This window comes from Phoenix dactylifera, unplaced genomic scaffold (genome assembly GCF_009389715.1).
Source record: "Phoenix dactylifera cultivar Barhee BC4 unplaced genomic scaffold, palm_55x_up_171113_PBpolish2nd_filt_p 001159F, whole genome shotgun sequence".
NCBI classification, from domain to species: Eukaryota; Viridiplantae; Streptophyta; class Magnoliopsida; order Arecales; family Arecaceae; genus Phoenix; species Phoenix dactylifera.
Window position 1 is genome coordinate 5114 of NW_024068498.1, and position 26673 is coordinate 31786.

Genomic DNA, 26673 nt, shown 5'->3' on the forward strand with positions numbered 1-26673 from the left:
TCTCCTACAGAACCAAATTAACATTAAAAATTATCTAAGATATATGCAACTTAGAACCTTCTATCGATCCTCTAAAGGGTTCACCAATATCTAGCACCCCAGGACTATCCAGAAATCCTCAAACTATGATCTCCTTAGTTCAAGCTAGAGAGAGAAAACTCCAACTAGAGAGAGAAGAGAGAGAAAAGTAGAGAGAGAAGTCAACATGAATACCCGAGACCTCTCGTACGGTCGTATAATGCTGACTCGAAACCCTTCATACGGTTGCATAACGCCGACCCGAGACCAATGCTTGCTCAAAGCTCTAGGTTCCAGGTCACAGCACTGGTCGGGACCTCTCTAAAGGGTCAACCCGACTTCACAAAATATCAAAACCCACCGCTAGTCCACTAAAACATATAGTGAGAGAATAACTAGAGAGAGAAAGAGTGATAAAGAGGGAAAAACAAAGAGAGAAAGTAGAGAGAAATCAAAAGGAAGAGGGGAGAGAGAGAGAGAAGAGAGAAGAACTCTCTCTCCTCCACTTCTCATCTTTCCAAAACAGGGGAGACACATCCCTCTCCCCCTCCCTCTCAACCATTCTAAGAGGACTCCATGAACAGCGACCACCGTAGCCCCTCCACCCGGCGGCGGCGGCGGCCCTACAGCGACGATCCTTGTCGGCGGCGGTGGCCGGCAAAAGCAAGCAAAAGAGGAAGAAGAGATCCTCCCATCTCGGCCAAGACAGTGGCTGTTTTCTCCAACCCACCAGCACATGATCTCAGGGGTCCCTAGGGCGACAAAGCTTGGTCCAAGTCCGGCGGCCGACGACGGCGAGCACGGGAGAAGAGATGCTGAAACAGGGCACCCCTGTTTCAGGAGGAATTCCGGCGACCAGCCGGCTCAAACCAAAGAAAGGACGGCTTATAAACATAGAAAAGAAGGAGAGGAAGGCAGGGGACACTCACCTCAGTCCGGCGACGATCCGGCGGAAATCAGAGGAGAGGGAGGAGATTTAAAGAGGTAAGATTTTCGAGTTCGATCCGAACTCGGACTGCCCTGGGGATTCTCCGACTCCGCCGGGATCGGAGGAGAAAGAAGACTCCCATCGGAGTCTTCTTCTCCCCCCTCTTCGTCGGGCTGGCCAGGGAATCGGGCTGGGCCTGGCCACTCCGGGCCGGCCCTCGAGCCCCATTTTTTTTTTTCTGGGTTATTACACATACATCCGATCTTTCGTAGACTCCACAGTATCGGGAGCCTCAGGTGCTAGAACATTTTTTTTTGGACAACAACATATCGAATGGATCCATCTGGAATGAGTTTGGGAATATCTGGAATGGTACCTTGCTGCATTGTTGGGCATGTGCAACCCAGTGATGGTGGATTTATCGTTCAATAGTCCTTCAAGAATAATACCTCAATCTCTTCCCTGGGCTAACAGTTTTGTCATCCTTCCGCGTGGCCCATTATTGCTTAAAAATTCCAATCCCAATAGGAAGTCTATCCTTCAGCTCCCCGAACGCATGCTTTGAAGGGGAACTTGGACTATGTGGGGAATATTTCTTCTTCTGTAACTCAATTGAGGGTCCTGCCTCCCCTCCAGCCGCATTAAGCATGGATTGTGAGGCAATGATGCAAGAGGATGAAAATTCCATCATAGGATTGGCAATTGTCGTGCGAGCTATAGTTGGCTTTGCTGCGATAAATATCTCAAACATGATTGCATGGAATACTTTTATGATACGGGAGAGGTTAAGAAAATTGGAGGGCTTTTATTTTGGTTTTATGATACAAAAGAGGTTGAGAAAATTAGAGTACTTTATTTTGGTTCTGTTCTTTAGAAGGGCCATAGTTTTAATGCTCTATTTTTTATTATTCGGGACATTATTAAACACCTATATAATGCCGGTGTCGTGATGGATGCAATTTTTATTATTAGACACCTCTATAATGAAGTCGGTTGGTTGAACAATTTGTAGGCGTAGTGGTGGAGGCTGTAGGATCTGGGTATCGGACAACCCCTAGTCTTATTATACCTATTCCACATGAGTTGCTCGGTCACAAGTAGGGTAAGGTCCAAGTTTGGGTAAATCTCGACCTAACCCTAGACCCAGGTTCCTTTTCCAAGGATTAGGTTGGGTCCGGGACTGGAGGAACATAACATCATATCCCATCAGAGTTTTGAAGTCGAGTTCGGTAGCAGTCACACTTTGAGCTGCAATTCTCGCTCGCATTTTTTGCTATGGTGGGCCCCCCTCAATCACTGTTCTTGTGGCATATTGTGATTAGTAAATAGGCCCACTCTAGCCCATCAACCGAATGGAGAGGATCTGAATTCTGATACTTTAATAAAAATTTATGTATAAAACGTCCAAATATATGCTTCAAAAATTAAATCATAAGAAGCACTTGGTAGTTGATTATATGACAGAAATTGGTAAAAAAATTTCAAATACACTTAATTCAAAGTTAATTACAAACACCATAACATGTTTAATGTGATTAGTTTTATCCTTTATACTTTATTAAGTTATAGTATTAAGTTTCATATGCTAAGAGTTTAGAAACAGAAAGATATATAAATAAAACTAGAATTATATATACAAATTAATCCAGTAATTAGCTGGAAGCAAATTAGGTTAGGTCTAAAAATCTCAAAACTAGATCTCACCCAACTTTTCAATGAATTCGGCTACAGATCCATACCAACCCATTGACGATGCGTCAATGTTGTCTTCACATCAAGGTTGGGTCAAGGCTGAGTTAGAAATCAAGTTTGCAGGTTGGAGTGAGTAACCGGCCAGTACCCTAGTCACAAGCCAGCCATATATTTGAAATGGGTCCTAGCGTACTGAACTCTTTGTTTTCCTAGAAAAAATCTCTTTCCACTTTTGTCTAGATTGAAGATTTGTGGGATAGAAACTTATTTTCAGATATCTCGTTGGGATGCTCTTTTAATCCTTGAACTATGCAGAGAACAAGACAAGAGCATGTATTAGATGAGAAAGTATGATTAGTGAAGATTATTAGGCTTAACAAAACTAATCAGGCTTCATCTAATCTTTCTTAGTAATAAATAAGAGCAAGTGCATTTACTTCTCCTCAGAGGTATTGTCCGTTTTGAGGAGAGTTTCATAATCTGTTCCCAACGCACGGTTTTGCTCCGCAAAAAGTATCTCTGTAAAGAAAGAGGTTGTCCCCCTCTATTTAAGGAACAGACCTCTCCGTTACTTAGTCGATGTGGGACTAAATCTAGGCTCCTTTATTTCCGCAACATATATATACATATTACTATAAAGTATGCATATATGTATATATACGTGGACGTGTGTGTGTGTGAGACAAAGCGTGGGTAAGAGAGAGAGAGAACTTAGTATCTGGATGTTGTCTATTTATTAGCTTTTTTTTATCTTTCCTGCTATGAGATCCTTCGTGTAAAACTTGTATATCTTAATAAAAAATACCTTCGTAGCTTAAAATTTTCACCCAAAAATTTAATCGGCGTGTTACCGTCATGTGATCCACCATTGATGAGCTTGTTGAGTGTACATGGGCATGCTGCATTGCAGCATCGTGCATCGGTGAATATGGATGTACAACCCTGCTAAAATGGGGAAATTTTTAGTTGGATTAGATCCGCCGCGGGTGGATCAATGCAACCACGAACCAACATAAATGGAGAAAAAAAGAATGGGAGGGGAAAATGGAGCAATGCATGCGAAGATAAGATGAAAAAGGAGGGGGAAAAAAATCCCAAGGCTAGATGATCGAAACCGGCCTAATGATAAAAATATGGAACATTAATTTTGACCCTGGCCTAAACTGAGCTCCATATTAACCGAGGTAAATAACCTCGGTGAAAACTGAGTGACACTCTACTCGTGCTAATAAAGATCAACAGTTATAGCAATACTGCAATCAATGCACGATCAGCGTAATTGTCGTTACGTGATACTCATGCATGACAGTTACCATGTTGTTAACGTGCAACCAACTGTTATTTTATGGTTAAGATACGTTGCACCAAATCAGATAACGGATCAATATTGTACCCTATGTAAAGGGTAGCCTAAGAATCTTCAATTAAACTCATTTGGAGACTCTTCTTTATAAATTTTCTTCCTTCTTCCATACTGTTGCTCTATTATTCTGACTTCACCGTTGGAAGATGCTCTGTCGGAAACTTTCTAGTAAGTGAACTTTTTGCAGGTTAGCTTCGAAGGTGACCAGTTCGTCTTTGCTTCGGTTTCATCTGATCTCACTTTGTTTGGTCGTTATCGACCTCAAATTGAGCCGAACAACTTTTCAACCTTGGGTCAGAATATGACGGCAACGCAACCAATAATTTTTAGTTAAAAAAAAAAAGTCTACGATGGGTTCGATATAAACAGTCAAATCTATCTCTGCGGAGAATATTCGAAGCGGTGGCTTTATCGTTCGCACAATCGAGCATTTTACTCTTGGACGACCAACCCAGCTGGCAAATAATCTTGTGCATGTCACACCAAGATTAACAGCGGTTCCCCATCCAGGCAACAGGGTGTTACACTCATGCTGCATTGCCACCTGCACACAGTCGAAGAATTTTCGCACGATGTACCCAGGAAGGAAGAGTACCGAGACTTAAATGCTGGGTGAACGAAAAAATAAAAAAGAAAACGAAGTCTTCCGCACGTTTTTTCCTGCACGGAGAGAGAAGAGCTTTAATATCTTATTCAACTACCACTTATTGACCGTGCCAACTTTCTCCGATCACCGTCGACAACTCTACGTCTCTGGGGGACAATGAACAAAAGTTTCGTTCCGGGTGATGCGACTTGCCGGTCAATACAAGCCAACCTGTTGTTGATACTGGAGAGTCAATTTGCCATGCTCGGTGACTCCATAACAAGCGGCATAAGAACAGACATATTACTCCATAGCATCGGTTGGCCCAGATGAAGCTATATGATCGCCTGGTTGCGGAAACGGCTACACTTTCAATTTTACCTCCATTCATCAAAGGCGCGTGAATAGAATACCAGTTTAAATCTTAGGACACCTTTGGTTTGCAAAAAAATTCTCCCACTGAATTATTTTTTTCTGTTTCAAAAAATATAATATATAAAAAAATAATTTTGACATGTTTAATTGACAATGAAAAAATAGTACAATCCAAATGACTTATGTTTGGTTAAGCATCTACTTTCTTAAAAAAGTTGTATAAAATATCTATTATACTTTTAATTAAAAAAATATTATTTATAAATTTTGATAGCTTAAAAGAGTTGTTTTGGAAAAAAGAAGTTTAAAATTTCTACTGGTTGGAAAGTAGCTTTTTCGTATTCTTTATGAATTTTTTTATAAAATATGAAAATCTTATTCCAATAGAAATGCTACTTCTTGATTTCTCTTATTTAAAAACTCCAATGAAACAAGAGATTTTTTTTTCGTTATTCCATTGATCATACTTTTCTTCCTTCTATTTTTGCGAACCAAACGAGTCCTTAGAGACTTCTTTGCATTGCATTTACAGCAAAAGTGAAAACAGTCGAGCAATGCAGCTTCTTTCTCATTTCTTTGTTTGATGAAAGGGGAGGCTTAGCCACCCAAATTTATTGTGTATATGTATAAAGTTACGAGTTAGCCATGGAAGAAAAGAGTGGAAGATGTGCTTTGAGAGAGCCCCATCAACCATCCACAGAAAACCTTCAGAAACATTTCCACCAGTAAAGATGGCGACCTATTGAAGTTAACTATCCTGCTTTTCTAGTTAGTCACCTCTGCAATAACTGGTTTGATCTTTTCCAGCAGGTCTGAAACACCTTTCTTTTCCTTCTAAGAGAATGGAAGTCCAACTCTCTAAGAGGAAAATACTTTGTTTGAGAACTTTGCCATGGCAGTTTGCTTTGAATCGAAGGTGGCTGCCCTTCTGCTCTCTTTTTTTTTATTGGTACATCGGCGACTCACACACAACAGGTGTAAGTGTAGCCCATAGAGTCAGAAAGAAGCAAAAATGCAAAGAAGATGGGATGGAGTCGTGACTGGCCTATATAATACTTCTGAAATGATTGGCTGCATAGAAAGCCACCTAGTTCACAGCACAATTGACCTCCCTGTACACATGAGTAGCCCGGTATGCAGCACATTCACCTAGGAGACGGCGAATATCGTGGATTAATCGAATCCCCTGGCCAAACCGCCCGAAACTTAAAATCCTCTCGATCACCATGGCGGCATCCCCCTCAAGGATGATATGATCCGCACCCAACACCTGTCTCGCATAGAAGACGCCCTCCCATACGGTTCTGACCTCGATCTCGGCAACAGTCTTGTAAAGGCCCACATTTTATTGGGCTTGGGATACAATCCGACCCATGAGAAGGTGGAGGGAGACTCTTGATCGGGTCTTCTCCCTCCCTGTTTCAAACCCATCTTCCTCCTCCCGAATCCACCAGAAAAAAAAAAAAACAGAGGGAAAAGGGGGATTAAATCTTACCTAAATTGAACCAAACTCCATCTATAAAAGATCCCTTTCTCCTCATCCTAGGGCATCAACCGAGTGCCGTTCAAAAGAAAAAGGAAAGAAAAAAAAAAGGGGATCCGTGAGATTGGGTTGTTCGCTGCCGATCTCGCCGGAGGAACTCGCCGGAGTCAAGGTAAGCACCGTCTCCCCCTTCTCCTTTGTCTTTGGGCCACCGTCGCCTAGGAATCCGGCCGGCAAGCCGCCGGACTGATGGGAAAAGCCGAGCCTCTGTTCGGCCTTCTCCTCTTCTGTTCCGGCCGGACGTCGCCAGGCGTGGCACCGCCGGCACCGCCACAGGCCGACGACCAGGGGGCGTCGCCGGCCGTGGGCCACCTGCTGCCGAACCCCCTTCTCCCCTTTCCGTCGGGAAGAAGGAAGAAGAGAGAAAGAGAGAGGGTCCTTCCACTCCCTTTCTCTCATTTTACTTTCCTCTTATTATAATATTTGTTATTGGGTTCTCTCCTTACACATGGATCCGGGGAGATCATGGCTTTGAGGACTCTAGATAGTTTTGGGATGCTAGATTTTAGAGGACCCTTTAGAGGATTAAACAGGGTCCTAGATCATCATATATCTTTGATAAATTTTAATGATGACTTGGTTCTGTAGGGGAACAATCTATTGGACGAGAGGACGCTGAGTAGAGTCCTACGCATTCCGGTTCATAGATCGCCGTGAGGGCGGGTGATTAGTTGACTGAGATTTCAATAAAGTGTAAGAATCCTTGTACGCCAATCCTGCATAATATAAATATTTTTATACTTACATATGTATAATATGCTACGATCTGAATTAATATGCTATGATCCAGACAAATCAAAATTGTTATATTAAACTATATTTTGATTGTGTTGGCTTGTGATTGATATTATGATGTATGCATGTGCATAACCTACACCTGTATAATTGGATTTATGGATGTGGTACTATAGACTAACCTTGTTAATATTGGTTGCCCCGTCACGGGCTGGAAACGTGACCGGATTAGTCTATAGTTGTAAATAAAGGGATTGATGTGTGGATGTGAAATTGATTAAATGAACATGGACTTTGGGCCGTCTCGTTATTATGGGTTTGCCCGTCACAGGCTCTAAGTGTGACACTATTGGTTTGCCCGTCACAGGCTCTAAGTGTGACACTATTGGTTTGCCCGTCACAGGCTCTAAGTGTGACAATGTTGGTTTGCCCGTCACAGGCTCTAAGTGTGACAATGTTGGTTTGCCCGTCACAGGCTCTAAGTGTGGCAATGTTGGTTTGCCCGTCACAGGCTCTAAGTGTGACACTATTGGTTTGCCCTGTCACGGGCTGGAAACGTGACCGGGATTTGGCCCAAAGTCGGAAAGATAATTGATCCGGATCAAGTTAATATAGAATGGAAAGAAAAAGCATTGAAAACATTAATGAAGATTTATGAGCTATCGTATGCTATATCATTCTTGCGTGGTTGGACTTTCATTGATATTTGACGTGCATACTTATATTGATTATTTGAGCCTTTTGATAGTCGGTTTATGATTTCATGAAATGTGCATCGATTTATCGTGGCTTTCAAATTCATATTATTATTGTGTTGGTTCGGAAGTGTAGGGATTCTTACTGGGCTGTAAAGCTCACCCCCTTTTTCTTCTTTTTCTTTACCAGAGTTGCAGGATGCATAGATTTGGATGGGATGGGCGCCGAGTGCGAGTACCCGAGTTATTAGTTAGTTAGTTTGTTTATCCTTCTTTTATGTCGATGAACATTTGAAGACTTTGTAATTGAACCAATTTGTTTATTTGGACATGTCGGATTTGTCTATTTGAATTATTAAATTAGTTGTGGATTTATTGGAATTTTTGTTAATCATAGGCCTTGCATGATCTTTAGGGCACTGCTCTAGGGCTCATGCGGCCGGTCGCGTACCGGACCCGGGTGCTGGGTTCGGGGCGTGACAAGTCTGGTCGAAGATGTGCCAGCCCTCGGCCACCACTAATCTAGTCTGCTGGTCCCTCATGAAACTACCTTTTTTAAAAAATTTTAAATGATGCGAGTCCCACGTGACAAGGGACCACACCAACGCATATAGATTGCGAGAATGCGCAATTCAGTAGTAGGTGGTCTGTCGATTCAGTGTTAGAAATAAAATGTCACTATAAATATGTATTTGAGTGTTAGAAATAAATATGTAACTATAAGGGCATCACGATTTCATGGTATAAAATATCCAAATGTTATCATGAAACGTTCCAAGTGCCTGAGTACATATTTGAGACATCAAAAAATTCAAATTTAAAAGAATGGATGCAATTCAACTACAGGACAAGACTGTGCATTAAAAATGGTGCTTGACCAGGCAAGGGTACTGCTTCTTCCTTTAGTTCTTTAATAATTTATGCCCAATTATTGTGCATACATGAGCTGCAATAACAGGTTTACAGGTAGGAGTGACCGCCCCGGTCACAATATAGCGGGCCATATGTTTGAAATGGATCCTAGCATTCTTGAACTCTTTATTTTCCTCAGCGAATAGGAAAGATCATTTTCTACGTTTGCCTTGATGGAAGATTTCTTGGCTGAAACTTATTTTCAGATCTCTTGTTGTGATGCTCCTTATCTTTTAATCCTCGAGCTATGCAGAGAACAAGGCACAAGCATGTATTAGATGAGAAAGTGTGATTAATGAAGGTTATTAGGCTTAATAAAAGTAATCAGGCTTCGCCTAAACTTTCTTAAGTTGTGGTCAAGCCCATAATCGGAAAAAAAAAGGGTAAGAGTAATTTATCTTTTCTGCTACGAGGTCCTCGGTGTAAAGCATGCATATCTTAATCAAAAAAATTAACGTCCCTTCACCTCCCATGCAGCAGAGATTTGCGCTCCGCCTGCAAACGGCAGTCCAATTCAACCAAAAAAAAATCTTCCACACGCTTGTTCCGGGTGCTGCAACTTGCCGGTCAATACCAGCCAGCCTGATGTTGATACCGGAGGGTCAGTGTATACGGTATACCATGATTGATCAGTCAGATAACGAGTCTTGAAGACCAGCTTCGATCGAGAGGCTGGTATCAGCTCTCGGAGATTACTCCACAGCAAGTCTAAAGATTTTAATGGCACAAGTGGAAACAGCGGTGCAACGCAGCTTTCTTTCCTGAAGCGATATGGACTTGAATATCTTGCGTCATCTCTTACGATTTTCAGGGCCCAAATAATTGAGCATGAAAAAGTAAATTACGCATCAGATTATCATATTTAATAAAAAATAGAGGAGAGATAATAAAATAAATAGTTGATCTCATATCTATTTTTAAAGGAGAAGGTAAAATACATACCACTCAGAGGTGGTATTTACTTTTTTTTTTTTTTTTTTTTTGGTGGAAAAATAGGAGGGGAGGGGGAGGGACCAGCCCACCCGCGTAGCAGCCCCATTACTGGGCCCCCCTTCCACCAGGGAATGTCCGATGCAGGTCGCAAGTTTTCGCGTGCCTTCTCCGACCCGTGGGCTCACCCCACTGGGTTCACCGCCTCACGTGTGGGTACGTCACCCCAGCGCCACCTCAGTACAAGTGGAAGGAAAGCATAACCACCAGCAAGCCAGCCGGGCGTGGGGCATCCGGTCCCCTAATTTAATCGACGCCCGCGCGTTTCGAACCCGGGCAACTTGGGCGGAATTATGGCCCCCTTACCACCAGGCTACTACCTTGGTGGCGTAGTATTTACTTTTCCCCGTTGGATTACCGAATGAAGGTAATATAAAAATATCATTTATTGACAGCAATGCCCTCACTTATATTATATTGATATTATATTAATTACATCAATATAATTAATATTAACTATATTAATATATTATATATATTAAAAATTTATAAATATTAATATATTTATTAATATAGAATATCAAATATTTATTAATTATCAATAATCAAATTTAGGATTTATTAATAATTAATATATTTATGGATATACCAAAATATACTAAAATTTATTTATAATAAGAAATATATTTTCTAATATATGTATAATTAATTTAAAAATATCTATCAACTCATGTAAATATATTTTAATATTTGAAATAGCAAATATTGATAATATTTATGCACGCGGACTATAAATAGCCAACAAATTGACTGAGAAAAAAATCTTATTACCTAAATTGTTTATTTAAAGGCGTCGCTACAAATTTGGCAATATTCTTATATATGATATACCTACAACCAAACATTGTAATCTTTTTCCAACACTATTTTTCATAATATTTTTTTACTAATCAAATATAGTAAAATTTATTTTCCTCTACAATTATTTTTTTAGATAAATAATTTTCAGGAATAATTAGATCATCCTGTAATACAAGTCAACCTAATGTTGATACTGGATGCATGGCAGTCTATCATGATTGATGAGTCGATAACAAGTCTTAAGGACCAGCTTCGATCTCTCATGGTTGGTACCAACTCTTACAGATTATTCCACAGCAAGTGTAAAAACTTTTCTGCGTTGCATTTAAGGCAAACGTGGGAATAGTTGTGCAATGCAGCTTTTTTCTTGAAGCGACATGGGACTAAAATATGTTGCACCGTTCTTTACCTTTCTTAGGGCATGTTTGGTTGGGGATAATCTGGTATTAAAAAAATAATTGTATGTCAATTTACTATATTTGGTACAAAAAAGGATGAGAAAGATAGTAAGATAAATGGTAGGTCATATATCTATTTTTTAAGAGAGAAGGTAAAATAAATACCACCAAGAAGTGGTATTTGTTTTTCCATATTAGATTACCAAATGGGTGTAATCTAAAAAATAGTATTTCTTGATAGAAATACTCTCACTTATGTTATATTAATATTATATTAATTTCATTAATATAATTAATATAAATTATTAATAAATAATAATTATTATTAAATAATTAACAAAAATTTATTAGTCATCAATAAATCTAACTTAGAATTTATTAATAATTAAATATTTATTATATACCAAAATATACTAAAATTAATTTATAATAAAAATATATTTTTAATATATGTATAATTAATTTAAAAATATTTATCAACTCATGTAAATATATTTTAATATTAGAAATGGGCAATATTGATAATATTTATGTCGGCGTGCTATAAATGGTCAACAAATGGATTTAAAAAAAAAATATTACTATCTGAGTTGTTTATATAAAGGCATCATTAGAAATTTAGCAATATTCTCATATAAAACCAAATAGAGTAATCTTTTTCCAATATCACTTTTTAGAATATTTTTTTACTAACCAAGTATGATAAAATTTAGTTTCCTTCATAATTATTTTTCTAGATAAATAATTTTTAAAAATTGTCATATTTTCCTGTAATATAAGTTAACCTGATGTTGATAGCGGAGGGCCAGTCTACCATGATTGATGAGTCGATAACAAGTCCTGTCGACCAGCTTCGATCTCTCATCGATGGTATCAGCTCTCACAGATTATTCCCTAGCAAGTCTAAAAGACTTTTCAACAGCTGTTCCTTTCAGCTTCTTTCTCAATGTGACGTGGGACTAAAATATCTGGCGTGGTCCCTTGCCCTTCTCAATTGCTTTGCTAGAGACCCGCCACTCAAGCCAAGTCTGTCTAAATCGAGACGACTCCAGATATCCACCGGCCCAGAAATCCTACTAAACAGTTTGCATGCTCTTAGAAGGCTTCATCCAAAGCCTCCACCAAGCTATGTGGTTTATTGTTTTCCTCTCGATCGACTTCCTAGGAGCGCGCATGGGATATCTCTCCAACTCGCAGAGGGCATGCTCTTGGTGCTCCTCTCTCATGCGTGCAACTCTTCTACTCTTGTGTCCTTTTGTGCTTTCATCTCCCCAATCTCCTGCTATCACCACCAGCACTGCAACCTCCTTGGCGGGGAACAACAGCAAAAGCGTAAGCGACCACTCAGCTCTCATTTTATTCAAGTCCAATATATATCATGATCCATATGGGGCTCTATCCTCCTGGGACAACAAGTCGCTTCAGTTCTGCCAGTGGCAAGGCGTCACATGTGGTAGTCGGCACCCTGAAAGGGTCATTGCTCTGGACTTACACTCCCTTGGCCTGGCCGGAACCATATCACCATCCGTAGCCAACCTCACCTTCCTCAGAAAACTAAGTCTCCAAGAGAACAAACTCGGCGGATCCATCCCACAAGATCTTGGCCATTTGCACCAGCTGCAACATCTCAACCTAAGCGTGAATTCTCTGGAAGGACAAATTCCATCCAGTCTTGGAAATTGCAAACATCTGATTACGCTTGACCTAGGTAACAACCTTCTCAACGGACAAGTTCCCCATGAGTTGGGATCACTTCCTCAGCTCATTGCCTTGATCCTCCAATCGAATAATCTTACAGGAGGCATCCCAACATCTTTCACCAACCTCTCCTCTTTGGACAACCTCGACTTATCGCACAACAGGATTATGGGCGGCATTCCACCTTGGCTAGGGAACCTGTCCTCTGTCACCATTTTTGTTCTTGCAGGGAACGCTTTGTCAGGGGGCATTCCATCTTCATTATGTCGTCTAACCTCTCTTGCTAGCCTCGATGTATCACAAAACCACTTATCAGGCATGATTCCTCCCTGTCTCTACAATCTCTCAAGCATTCGTGTCTTGAGTGTGAGCTTCAATAGTCTCGGAGGGACCATCCCATCTGACATAGGTAGCACTCTCCCTCGCCTCCAGAACCTGGTCATGTCCTGGAATCAGTTCACCGGACTAATCCCTTCTTCATTATCGAATGCTTCTGGACTAATTCGCATCCAGTTCCAAAAGAACAATCTCCATGGAAAAATCCCTCGCAACCTTGGAGCCTTACAGAACCTGTCGCTCCTGATGCTTTACGGGAACCAACTAGTAGCCAATGAGGCCGAAGATTGGAGCTTCCTCACTGCTCTAACCAACTGCAGCAAATTGACAATCCTACATATCGGCAACAACAACCTCACTGGTGCCTTACCCAATTCCATTTCCAACCTCTCCACAGATATCCACGTCCTTGTTTTTTGGCATAACCAGATATCTGGAAGCCTGCCTTCAAATATGGGGAACCTGAAAAACCTGATAGCACTTGCCATGGGTTCAAACCTTCTCACAGGTAATATTCCTGAATCTCTTGGAAATATTAATGCACTGGAAGAGCTGGAAATGTCTTTCAACAATTTCTCCGGCCAAATTCCACCTTCACTCGGAAACATCAGTCGATTGAATTGGATCTCTCTGAAAGGAAACATATTGAGCGGAAGCATTCCAACCCACCTTGAAAATTGTAGGACCTTGCGGTTCCTAGATCTTTCCTACAATCAACTTGCAGGCCCCATACCCATAGAGATTCTTAGCCTGTCTTCCCTATCTGAACTCCTAGACTTATCACACAATGCATTACAAGGGTTCTTACCTTCAGAAATTGGCAACCTGATAAATGTCAATAACCTCGATTTTTCCGAGAACAGACTGTATGGTGAAATCCCTGATAGCATCGGCGAATGCGTGGTCCTCGGAAACCTTAATATGAGCGGTAATTTTTTTAAAGGGGTCATCCCGAAATCACTGGCCAAACTAATGGGCCTTCAATTTCTGGACCTCTCAAGCAACAACCTATCTGGGCATGTACCAGAATATCTCCATATGTTTCACTCGCTCCAGTTTCTGAATCTCTCTTTCAACGACCTTGAAGGTGAGGTTCCGCTAGGTGGGGTCTTTGCAAATATGAGCGCATTTTCACTTATTGGAAATCGAAAAATCTGTGGTGGAATCCAAGAACTGCACCTGCCACCCTGCCCCTCTACCCAACCCCATGGGAAAAAACACAAAGCTGCTATCTTGGCGGTGATCATCGCAGCTACCAGTGGAGTTCTAGGCTTGACTCTGATTCTCTTCTTCGTGTTACTTCACCGGACTCGAAAGACAAGAATGAGACGTCCATCCATGGCAGCCATCAGAACAGAACATGTTAGAGTCTCTTACGCCGAATTGGTCAGAGCAACTGGTGGGTTCTCTTCAGCAAATCTGATTGGCGTTGGGAGTTTCGGTTCTGTATATAAAGGGGTCATGGATTGGGATGATATAAAGATGGTTGCTGTAAAGATACTGAACCTTCAGCAGCAGGGGGCTTCAAGGAGTTTCATAGCTGAATGTGAGGCCTTGAGAAGCATCCGACACCGGAACCTGGTCAAAATCATAACTGCATGCTCTAGTGTTGATTTTAGAGGTAATGATTTCAAAGCATTGCTTCTTGAATTTATGGAGAATGGAAGCTTGGAACGATGGCTGCATCCGGAAGTGAATGAACAATGCCCGATGAGGAATTTGAATTTAGAGCGGAGAGTGAGCATAGCCATGGACGTGGCTTCTGCACTGGATTACCTTCATCATCACAGCCCGGTACCAATCGTGCATTGTGATCTCAAGCCGAGCAACATTCTTCTGGATGGTGACATGACTGCCCATGTGAGTGATTTCGGGCTGGCGAAGTTTCTCTCTGAATCTATTAACTCATTCTCCATATCTGCTAGCTTGGCGGCGATAAAAGGATCGGTTGGATACATCGCTCCAGGTGAGACTTCATGTACAAATTCTTCTCTTTCTCATTTTCTTCCTACGTAGGTTAATATAGACTAATAATGATCAGCTAAAGACAGATAAGCTAGTCTGGCTCATTCATTATAGAACAACATATTTCTACCTTCTGATCCACTGCTTTGTTTTGTTTGTGGATCGATTTATCTTGAATGTTTAACTATGTTTTTGCCGTTGTCTTTGTGCAAACATATATCAGAGTATGGTTTGGGAAGCCAAGTATCGACTCGAGGAGATGTGTACAGCTACGGAATACTTCTCTTGGAGATGTTTACCGGAAAGAGACCCACTGATGCGACCTTCAATGAAAGCCTAGATCTTCATCGATTTGTTGAGATGGCTTTTCCTAGTCAAATTATGAACATCGTAGATCCGCAGTTGATACGAGAGGAGTATGAAATTATCAATGGCATACAACAGAGGTGCACTAAACAACACAGGATAAAAGAGTGCTTAATTTCAGTGATTAGCATTGGTCTCCAATGTTCCAACAAATTACCCAAAGAACGAATGCATACGGGAGATATTGTAAAAAAAATGACTGCAGCGAGAGAGATACTTGGTGGCGTCTAAAGTCACAGAGAATGATCCACAAATATTAGTAAGATATTATGAAGGCTTACGCAAACATACATTATATGGCTGTTGTTACTTCCCAAAGCCGCTTGCCATTGCTGTCGCTTCCTGTGCTCATCCCCTTCGACCTGTTTTCATTTTCCGGTTTGTCTTTTGTCTTTGCCTGCTATTGTTTGAGGGGACCCTCTTTGGATGCTCTACTATCACAAGGCCAAGAGATATCGGGATGAAATGTTCCATGGATTTGAAATGAGTCGTCATAGTTGAACAAGTCTTGTGTTTTCCTTGACATATCGGAGAGGTCACTTTCTTTCCTTCATCTTCCTTGCGATTTGTATATTTCTACCTCTTATTATGATGCTTTTTATCTTTCAATCCCTCAACTAGGTGGATAAAAAGAAACATGTGGGTATAAAATGTGCTGTGATTGATGAAAGTGATTAGAGTTAATCAAGTGATTAGTTTTGTCTAATCTTTCTCGATAATATAAAGTGTGCTAACTGTGTACAAAATCAATATAAGTATATATAAAGTAAGGCATTCGTATAATGAAATATGAGAGACTGAAAGATGAGATTAAGTATGACTACATCATTAAGTTAGTCCAACTCATAATCAAAAATAAAAGAAAGAAAGAAAAGAAAAGAGAGTTGGAGTTACCCTCATATGAGGTGTTCTGAATGCCCGGCATGGTATTGGCTGTTGCGAATGAAAGCACTCACCCTTCGATCGTACTATTCCCTTTTCTGGATCCAAACTGCGGAAAGACGAATCGAGAAGAAGTAGTAGTAGAGAATAAAATCAAACAATCACAAAGACAACTATTTTACGTGGTTCACCCCAATACGGTTACGTCCACGGAGGCCACACACACAGATTCAATATATTCAGCAAGGGATACAACGATCTCTCTTCCCCGTTGGAGATTGCACAACTAGGGCTTATAAGGGAAATCCAAACCTTCTAGGGTTTACAAGAGAGATAGGACTCAAAAAGAAACTCTCTACTGCCGCTCTCATCTATCTAGGGTTCACAAAAAAACCCTATTTATAGGTTGTCAACACATAAGGAAACTTTCCTATGAAACCCTAAGTCAAAAAATCCATCTTGCCACTGTTTCAATCAATCCCGTGATCAAGAGTCGACTCTTCACTTTCAGGGGTCGACTCCTGATAAGTTCGAGTCGACTCGGACATCCTCGGATCGACTCTCAGTATCAGCACCGAAAACTAGCACGCTCTGTCTTTCTGAGAGAGTCGACTCCTTCAACTTGGAGTCGACTCGAGCAGACCTGGAGTCGACTCCTGCAGGACTAGAGTCAACTCCTACAAGGCTGGAGTCGACTCCTGCAAACGACCCCAAAAACAGCTCTTTATTTCTTCACTGTGGCACATAGCGAGTCGACCCTCTCATCCCTGGGGTCGACTCAAGCTTCATATGAGTCGACTCCTAGATGCTAGGGGTCAACTCCATTCAGTTGGCACAGACTTTTTCAAGCAAACTTGAGCCAAAATCAATTGCAGTCGTTTCGAGTTTCGAGGCACATTTTCTCAACAATCTCCCACTTGCCGAGAAACAAGCCTGAAGCAACCGTAACCCCATCAGAAACATGATCTCCAATCATCCTCTATGTGTGTGAACCTCTGTCTTCACTTCTAGCTCTGAAGACCAACAAAAGATTCACAGATGTGCAACTTCTCAAGAGTAACCACCTTTGTCAACGTATCTGCTGGGTTGTCCATTGTATGTATCTTCTCTAGCCGGAAAAATCTTCTTCGAGGAGTGACCGAATAAAGTGATATCTGATATCAATATATTTGGTCCTTGAGTGAAAAGCAGCATTTTTTGCCAAATGTATAGTACTCTGGCTGTCGCTATACAACTTCGCATCGCCTTGCTCCATGCCAAGCTCTTTCATCAAACCTTGTAACCAAATCATCTCCTTGCTCGCTTCAGTAAGAGCAACGTATTCGGCCTCGGTCGTAGACAACGCTACAATCTTCTGTAGCTTTGAAACCCATGAAACTGCAGCACTTCCCAGCGTGAACACATACCCGGTAGTACTCTTTTTGCCATCAATGTCTCCAGCCATGTCAGAATCCACAAAACCATGTAGGCAAACATCAGAACCACCATAGCATAGTGATAAGTGCTGATTAATCTATAATTTAATATTCTTTTTCCAGCACTTATCAATGTTCTTAAACGGATAACTACTTGTTTTACCATGAAATTGAATAAACAATGAAATAAATTTAAATTAGGGTAAGAGGTAAATAATACTTTTCTTAAACAGACTCTGAATTTGTCTCTCTTCTGGTTGAGATCTTTCATAAAAACATATAAGGAGGAGATTGTGTTGACCCGAATTATTAACCTGATGGAATTGCAATCAAGCTAAGGGTATAATTCAATGGGCTTTGGTCCTGGTTAGATTGAAAGTTATAATTATATGGAAAAATATTTGATTAACCCTTGTTATTAAGTCACGGTCCTGCTTTTAGCCTTGTTGAGTCCGGTCTGAAGTTGAATTAAATTTAAACAACATTGGGCTCGAGAGTAAGTTCACGCAAATCAACGATCATGACCCACCTCAAACCCAAAGTCAATTCCCAACCAATTCCTTACCTGCCTTCATATAAAATTTATAATTTTAAAACAAAAATAATAATAATAATAATAATAATAATAATTGAATATCCATGATTCACTGTTCATATGAACAGTGTCCCGTGAAAACACTGTTCATATGAACAGTGTTACAAAAAAAAAATAATAAAACTAATCCCACTGTTCATCTTCTTCCTCCCTCCTTGCATCAGGGCCGTCCACCTTCCTCCCGTTGATCCCGCCTCACAGAGAGACCCCAAGCCCATCCCGCAGCATCCCTGCTCCAATCTGTAATCCCGTGATCACGCCTCCTCCACGATTCCTCCCAGCTTCCAGCCGGATCAGCCTCCGACGCCGCATCCGAGCTTCAACTTTCCAGCGATCTTCCAGCACCCGATCAAGCCGTGAAGCCCTCAGCCGTTCCGTGCATTCATTCTTCCCCCTTCCGGATCTGCAGCTCCTCCGCCTCCACGCGCGCCTCCTTCCTTCCACGATCGATCCCGTTACTGCAGCCTCCGCGTCCGGACAGCCCGCGACCCCACGTTCCGCCTCCAAGCCGGCACCGCATCCGTGAATGGCGTCCTCCCGTGATCGGCTCCTCCCAGCGCCCGGATCCACGTCTCCTCTTCCAAAGCTTCCGGATTAGCACTCCATCCTAGCTGCTCGTGAAGCGCCTCCTTCCTTCCGCAAGCATCCATCCCACCATCCGTGCATTCCTCCCAACGATCAAGCCATGATCCTGTTTTCCGAGAAGAAGAAAATGAAGCGCCCATTGATCCCGCGACCGTTTTGATCCTTCGCCGGCTTCAAGGCTTTGGCAAGCTATATAAATGGGAGGACGGCAGAGGAGAGGGGGGGGGCTCGGTTCCACAAAAAAAAACAGGGGAGACCCCCTGTTTCGGTGAAGAGAAGAAGAGAGGTTCGGTTGGGAGAAAAAGAAAAGAAAAGAAAAGAGGGGGGGGAAGAGAATAGTTTGTGATATTTTTGGAAGAATGGGAGGTGAAGGCTTTCATTTGAAGATGGAAGGACATCCGGCCACCATGCGCGGCTGAACACCTAGTCTAGGGCTGGATGAAGCCCTAGCAATGTATCAGGGCATTGTAGTTCTTACTCTTTTAATTTTTTGGAGCTTGTTTAAATTCTTATTATCAATGGAAAATCCTTTTACGATGTTTAAACTTTGAGCATGCTATTTATTATTCATGTCTGCTAAAGTAGTTTAAGATGATCCATGCCTAGGAAGATGAGGTGTGCTGCACTCTAGGTTAGCATAATTAGGTAGACACTTCATGCTACACCGAAGATGGATCTTCCTAACACTCTTTATGTTTTTATTTTAAAAGGCTTGTAGCCAATTTGCATGCATCTCTAAAAGATAAAAATTAAGAACACAGTCCCTAATGCAATGCTATGCGGTGGATTCCAAACTCTAGATCTATCTACTTTGATAAATTTCAATTCGTACTCATAGATTAATTTAGTTAAATCAAGTTAGCAAATCCTTCTTCTTGATTTATTTTTAAAAGAAAAATAACTTATTCTTCAATCCCTGTGGACCGACACCCGTAATCACTATCCTACAGGATACGTGCTATTGCGTGGTTTATCTTTGAAATTGAAAGAACCGATCAATTTTTGGCGCCGTTGCCGGGGATTGCTAGCATAGTTATTTTTCTTATTAAAAAAAATTATTTAAAAATTAAAAAAAAAAATTCTTTAAAAAAATTTTCTATTATTGTTACTTTTCTTATCTTCTTTTTCTCCCTTACTAATTTTATTTTTATATATATATATATTATTTGATCAGGAATCGAGAAAAAAAATCTGGGATGATCAAAAGGAGAACTGCCGGAAAAGAAATGCTGTAGAGGTTTGCAAAAAAAAAATAAATAAATAAATTGCTGGGGAAATTCCCTTTGGTAACCTCTAAATTTTTCTTATTTAAATTAATTATTGGTTTGAAATTTTGTGGTGATTGTTTGATTTTAATTATAGCAAAATTGTGAATGCATGCTTGATACACATACACAAATCAATTTGCACATAGTAAGGGCAATCACCCCAACAAGATAAGAGCCGGATTTCATCACCGGACTCTTGCCCAACTTAGGTGAACTCAATCTCACATAGTGTCATCTTTAATTAAAATCAATTAGACGTTGGCCCCTAGGGACGTTCGAGCTCAATAGGACGAAGATCACCGAAGGTTGCACCAATTTCGCTCTGTGGCTTAGTTGATGTCTAGGCAAGCTTTGTCCCTTTAAGGGAGACAGTTCATCTGTCACGACCCCCGTCCCGTTCCCGGCGGGCCGCCGCGACGGTCCTAGGGTGCGGGTAGGCATAAGGCCACCAGCCACCGCGTAGAACCCTACTACCTATCAATCATCAATAGATCTTGAAAAATTTGGCATGATACATGCACAAAATGATCACTTTTCCTATAGTGACCTGTCAGGATTATCTCAATACATACAACACACTACCTGTCAGAGCAGCAATCACATAATCTGTCACATAATAAACCTGGACAATATATAGCAATACATTATCACAGGCACACAACTGATCTGCACACATATATATATATACCTGCTTCCCAATCCATCCATGGTCAAACCCATATCCACAACAGGATCTATGATTGTGACTATACACTAAATACAACAGAAGGTTTATAATACACCAAAAGGGAATAAACCTCTATCTACATTATACTATACTATGGAGCGGCACAGCTAGCAGGCAATCTCTAACCCTGCTCCTCTCTATACAATACCTGCCCTGCAATCAAAAATACCAAACTGGGGAGTGAGTATATAAATACTCAGTGAGTGGAGTAGAGAGTACTATGCACATGAGACCAGATATAATCATGGCTCGATGTGAAATCTCAAGATCAATAACAAGATGAACATGATCTCAACATAGAAAATATGGAGTAAGTCATCAATACCACCACAATCAATATCAACTCATCTGAAGCATATATGGAATAATCAAGTAAACATATATGCTACTCATGAATATGCTCAACAGGTCATAGTACTGAATCATATAAATCAGGTGTCAATAGGCTGAATCATCAACAAGACAGCTATCGGGAGGTGGGTTTTACGCCCCAGGCGAACCAGCAACAACTCCCTACTGCCATATGCATATATCGAATATGACACCACACCAATATATAAATCATCACTAGACAGCTGTCGGGAGGTGGGTTTTACGCCCCAGGCGAACCAGCAACAACTCCCCACTGTCACATGCATATGCAGGATAAGACACCATATCGATAATGTAAATGCTAGACAGCTATCGGGAGGTGGGTTTTACGCCCCAGGCGAACCAGCAACAACTCCCCACTGTCACATGCATATGCAGGATAAGACACCACACTGATCATGTAAATGCTGGCCAGTATCCAGAACAGAAATCCATCTCACATCTACATACTAAACGGCACCTTGCGGGAATTCTACATCCGCGGAAAGCCATACTGCACCTCGCGGGGTCTTACTATGCCCGGCGGCAAGCAGAATATAAGTCGTAGGACCGGCCGATCCTACGCCTAGGGCCGTGTCCCCCCTAGGAAGGGACTGGGCTCCGCCCACCCAGAAGGCTACTATGTGCACAAAGGCCGATGTTCAACCCCATCGACTATAGGTGTCCTGCAGATACTGTCAAGCCATGCATGAATGCCATAATGCATCTTCCCAATACTCTACTAAAAAGGAGTATAATCAAGACTACCACTTACAAGTCTTTGAAATAGAGGAAATGAAATCAATTTACAAAAGAAATCATTTCATAATTCAGATCCAATTTAACTACTCATAAAAGAGTATAATCAAGGCTACCACTTACAAGTCTTTGAAATAGAGGAAATGAAATCAATTTACAAAAGAAATCATTTCACAATTCAGATCCAATTTAACTACTCATAAAAGAGTATAATCAAGGCTACCACTCACAAGTCTTTGAAATAGAGGAAATGAAATCAATTTACAAAAGAAATCATTTCACAATTCAGATCCAATTTAACTACTCATAAAAGAGTATAATCAAGGCTACCACTCACAAGTCTTTGAAATAGAGGAAATGAAATCAATTTACAAAAGAAGTCATTTCACAATTCGGAATCAATTTGATTACTCATCAACCCCTCGTAATTCCTCTCAATGTTTCCTCAAATGCATGTACAGAATAATCAAGCATGGAGAATCAAGATTATAGAGGAATCTACTACAACAATTAATCAATAAGCTCAGGTGGAATCAAGTCACACTTAGCAACATTCATAAAAATGAATAAGGAATGTGCTCATGGTGCAAAGTACATGACTCCCACTCACCTGTCAATCTGGCACAGCCCTGATACGCCTCCAAAAATCTACAGTAGGCAGTGGGAAACTTCTTCTTCTTGTTCCCTAGCTTCTTGCCCAACTGTGACATGCATTTATAATATATTTAGTCCTGTATCAAGGGTCATAATCTACGTGCTAATTATAATATAGGGAACTTTAATTGATTCAACTCCCCCGTTCCCTAAATCTTTTTTTTTCTTTCTCTTTTTCCTTTTCTATTAATTAACTCATCATTTATGTGTATTAGGGACTCCCTTGCACGAGTACAAGGTTTCTCTTAGCCTAATCTAGGCTTAATACCCTATTTTGGCATAAAATTTCTTATTTTCCCACTCGGATGAACAGTAACCCGGACCGATAGCCGGTTACTTCATCCTGGGTTTGATCCACTTTCCAAACTCCAAATTTGATGAAATTTTTACCTAACATTCTACACTCATAGGAGATTCCAAAGAGGTAACATGCATTGCTATCGGAGGTCGTTTGACCCCCTAAATAATTCGCCGAAGTTGGGACTTCGACACAGTTTTTCCGTAGTGCCGGAAAAATTTGTCAAAATCCGATTCTTCCTCTTTTAACCGCCTCTACAACCCTTATCCGACCCCTCTAGACTATATCCACCCTTTGTATAGCCTAATGTCATCAAAAGACTAGATAGGGACGAATATTTACCTTTTTCTTTTTGGAAATCGAGGTCCTTGCGTAGAGGAGAAGGAGATCTACGTTTTTCCCTTCAGCTGGAAGTGCAACCGGGATCCCTTTCCTCCTCGAATCCCCTTCCTCTTCTTCTTTCTTCTTCTTCTTCTTCTCTTTTTCTTTCTTTCTTTCCTCTCTGTTTCACGCCTGAGACCCCCCCTCTCTGTCTCTCGGTTTCATTCCAAAAGCCACAGCAAACCCCCTAATTAAATCACATCAAAACACTATTCACCCTTTGTTTAATATTATTAAATTCCCATTTTGCCCCTAACACTTCAACATATCTACTGTTATGCCATTAACTTTTCATTCCTTCCAATTTTACCCCTCATATCAATTTTAAATGACTATTCTATCCTTTTTTATATAAAAAAAATATTTTGGGGTTATTACATCCTCCCCCCCTTATATAAAATTCGTCCTTGAATTTAAAAGAGTAAATTACCTGATTACTCGAAGGGGTGAGTGTATCTGCTCTTCATATTCTGCTCGGTGTGGTATTGAGAATCAAATAAATTAGGAGTGTTTTACCTTCTATCTCTACCACACAGGTAGGATACACATACTTCGCTTTTATACTATCCCCTACAGATGTACTAATAGCTAAGGGAATATGCATTAATATCTTATCCTTAGCTAACTTCTTAGCAAAATAAGGGGACACAAATGAATGGGTAGCTCCAGAATCAAACAACACTCTAGCTTTAATCTTATCAATGAGGAGCATACCTGTCACAGCTGCATTCGATGCCTGTGCCTCTTGTGGATTTACCGTAAACACCCTTCCTTGCCCTCTGCCTGCCGGAGCTAATGGCTGAGATGGTCCGGCACTCTGCTGTGATGCTGGTGTCTGACCTCTGCCTCTGCCTACAGGCCCCCTACTACTAGGCCTATCCATCTGCACAAAAGGGTAGGATGTTAAAGGCACAAACTGCTGGGTGGCACCCTGCGGGCATTCTCTGACAAAATGACCCGGCTGTCCACATCTGTAGCACACTCCCTGACCCATTCTGCATCTGCCAGGGTGCTGCTTCCCACATATGCCACACACTGGCCATGATTGAAACTTGGATTCAGTTCTGGCCATAGTGACCGAAGGACGAGGTACTGATGGTAGAAAAGTATCTTGTGATTGACCTCTTTCCCTCCATTTCCTCTTACGTGGGGCAGGTGGAGTTGAGCGTACAGACTGCTCCGTCGGGCCCTCCGAGAGATCTACTCCCTCAGATCTACCTCTACTGCTTTGCTCCTTCCCCACACTCATTTTTCTCTGTTCTCTTTCAGCTCTTTCCTCTTTGTTTCTGGTCTCCCACTGTTTTGCTTTATCTATCAGCCTAGACAAGGTGGGGACCTCTACTGCCAGTACTGCATTATAAAGCGGGGAAATCAGACCTCGTTTGAACCTTTCTATCCTGGCAGCTTCAGTGGGGATGATGTAAGGAGCATACTTCCCCAATCTAGTGAACTCACGAGCGTACTCAGATACGCTCATTCCGGGCATCTGCTTCAGCCTCTCAAACTGAAGAGCCCGATTCTACCTCTCAGCAGGAGACAAAAACTCATCCATCACTGCTTGCCTGAACTCTTCCCAGGTTGGAGGATTCCTACTGTACAATCTGTCCTCCATATGCCTCTGGTACCAGTCCCAGGCATCTTCCTTCATTGTAAGCCCTACAAGTTCTATAGCTCTTGCATCAGAACAGGGCAGTCTCCGTATCATCTTTTCAGTCTCCTCCAGAAATCTCTGAGGATCTTCACCTTCTTCCCCCTTAAACTCCGGGGTTCTGAGCCTCAGAAATTCCTGTACAGTAATCCCCTCATCATCTAGAGCTCGCCTGGCCAAACTTCTTAGCACAGGTACAGGAGGTAGGATGGATACTACTGACGGGGCAGGAGATTTCCTCCGAGCAATCTGCTCCCTCAGAGCCTGATTCTCCGCCAGTAACTGTTCCATCAATGCATCTCTACTTCCTACCTCTCCTTGATCATCAACCCTCCGTCTATCAGCAGGAGGAGATTTTTCTCTTTGGAGCTCGACATGTGCGGAACCCGCATCCAATGCTATATCTGGCTCCATCCTCTTTCCAGGACGAGTAGGTCCTCTCCTTGGAGGTATTCTTTATATGTCTCTAAAAGAGTTAAAAAGAAAGGACGGTCGTTACACACTGAGTCATAATATATTTTACTGAATTGTAAATGACTCATAAATTAATATACAGAAAAATTCTATGCTCCATAGTATAATCCTATACTTAATCCTGACTCACCCTATTGCTCTGACAGGACTCTTCTTAACCTTTGCTCTGATACCAAGCTTTGTCACGACCCCCGCCCCGCTCCCGGCGGGCCGCCGCGACGGTCCTAGGGTGCGGGTAGGCATAAGGCCACCAGCCACCGCGTAGAACCCTACTACCTATCAATCATCAATAGATCTTGAAAAATTTGGCATGATACATGCACAAAATGATCACTTTTCCTATAGTGACCTGTCAGGATTATCTCAATACATACAACACACTACCTGTCAGAGCAGCAATCACATAATCTGTCACATAATAAACCTGGACAATATATAGCAATACATTATCACAGGCACACAACTGATCTGCACACATATATATATATATACCTGCTTCCCAATCCATCCATGGTCAAACCCATATCCACAACAAGATCTATGATTGTGACTATACACTAAATACAACAGAAGGTTTATAATACACCAAAAGGGAATAAACCTCTATCTACATTATACTATACTATGGAGCGGCACAGCTAGCAGGCAATCTCTAACCCTGCTCCTCTCTATACAATACCTGCCCTGCAATCAAAAATACCAAACTGGGGAGTGAGTATATAAATACTCAGTGAGTGGAGTAGAGAGTACTATGCACATGAGACCAGATATAATCATGGCTCGATGTGAAATTTCAAGATCAATAACAAGATGAACATGATCTCAACATAGAAAATATGGAGTAAGTCATCAATACCACCACAATCAATATCAACTCATCTGAAGCATATATGGAATAATCAAGTAAACATATATGCTACTCATGAATATGCTCAACAGGTCATAGTACTGAATCATATAAATCAGGTGTCAATAGGCTGAATCATCAACAAGACAGCTATCGGGAGGTGGGTTTTACGCCCCAGGCGAACCAGCAACAACTCCCTACTGCCATATGCATATATCGAATATGACACCACACCAATATGTAAATCATCACTAGACAGCTGTCGGGAGGTGGGTTTTACGCCCCAGGCGAACCAGCAACAACTCCCCACTGTCACATGCATCTGCAGGATAAGACACCATATCGATAATGTAAATGCTAGACAGCTATCGGGAGGTGGGTTTTACGC

At 41.4% G+C, this 26673-nt stretch overlaps 1 protein-coding gene and 1 long non-coding RNA gene across 3 annotated transcripts; both read left to right on the top strand.

The window, feature by feature from the left end:
- Positions 1–6297: 6297 nt before the first annotated feature.
- On the top strand, positions 6298–8287 carry LOC120108072. Its single transcript, XR_005509584.1, has 3 exons — positions 6298–6617; positions 7094–7198; positions 8126–8287. It is a non-coding gene; the product is annotated as an uncharacterized LOC120108072 (long non-coding RNA).
- A 3822-nt stretch (positions 8288–12109) lies between these two features.
- LOC103724149 (receptor kinase-like protein Xa21) lies at positions 12110–16018 on the top strand. Of its 2 annotated transcripts, none has more exons than XM_039121618.1 (2): positions 12110–15036; positions 15259–16018. In XM_039121618.1, the coding sequence occupies exons 1-2, from the start codon at positions 12126–12128 to the stop codon at positions 15630–15632; spliced, it is 3285 nt and encodes a 1094-aa protein (XP_038977546.1). In that variant the 5' UTR covers positions 12110–12125; the 3' UTR covers positions 15633–16018. The 2 variants fall into 2 exon arrangements, with proteins under 2 accessions (XP_038977546.1, XP_038977547.1); XM_039121619.1 differs by having other exon boundaries at positions 12110–15048; positions 15259–15335.
- Positions 16019–26673: the final 10655 nt, after the last annotated feature.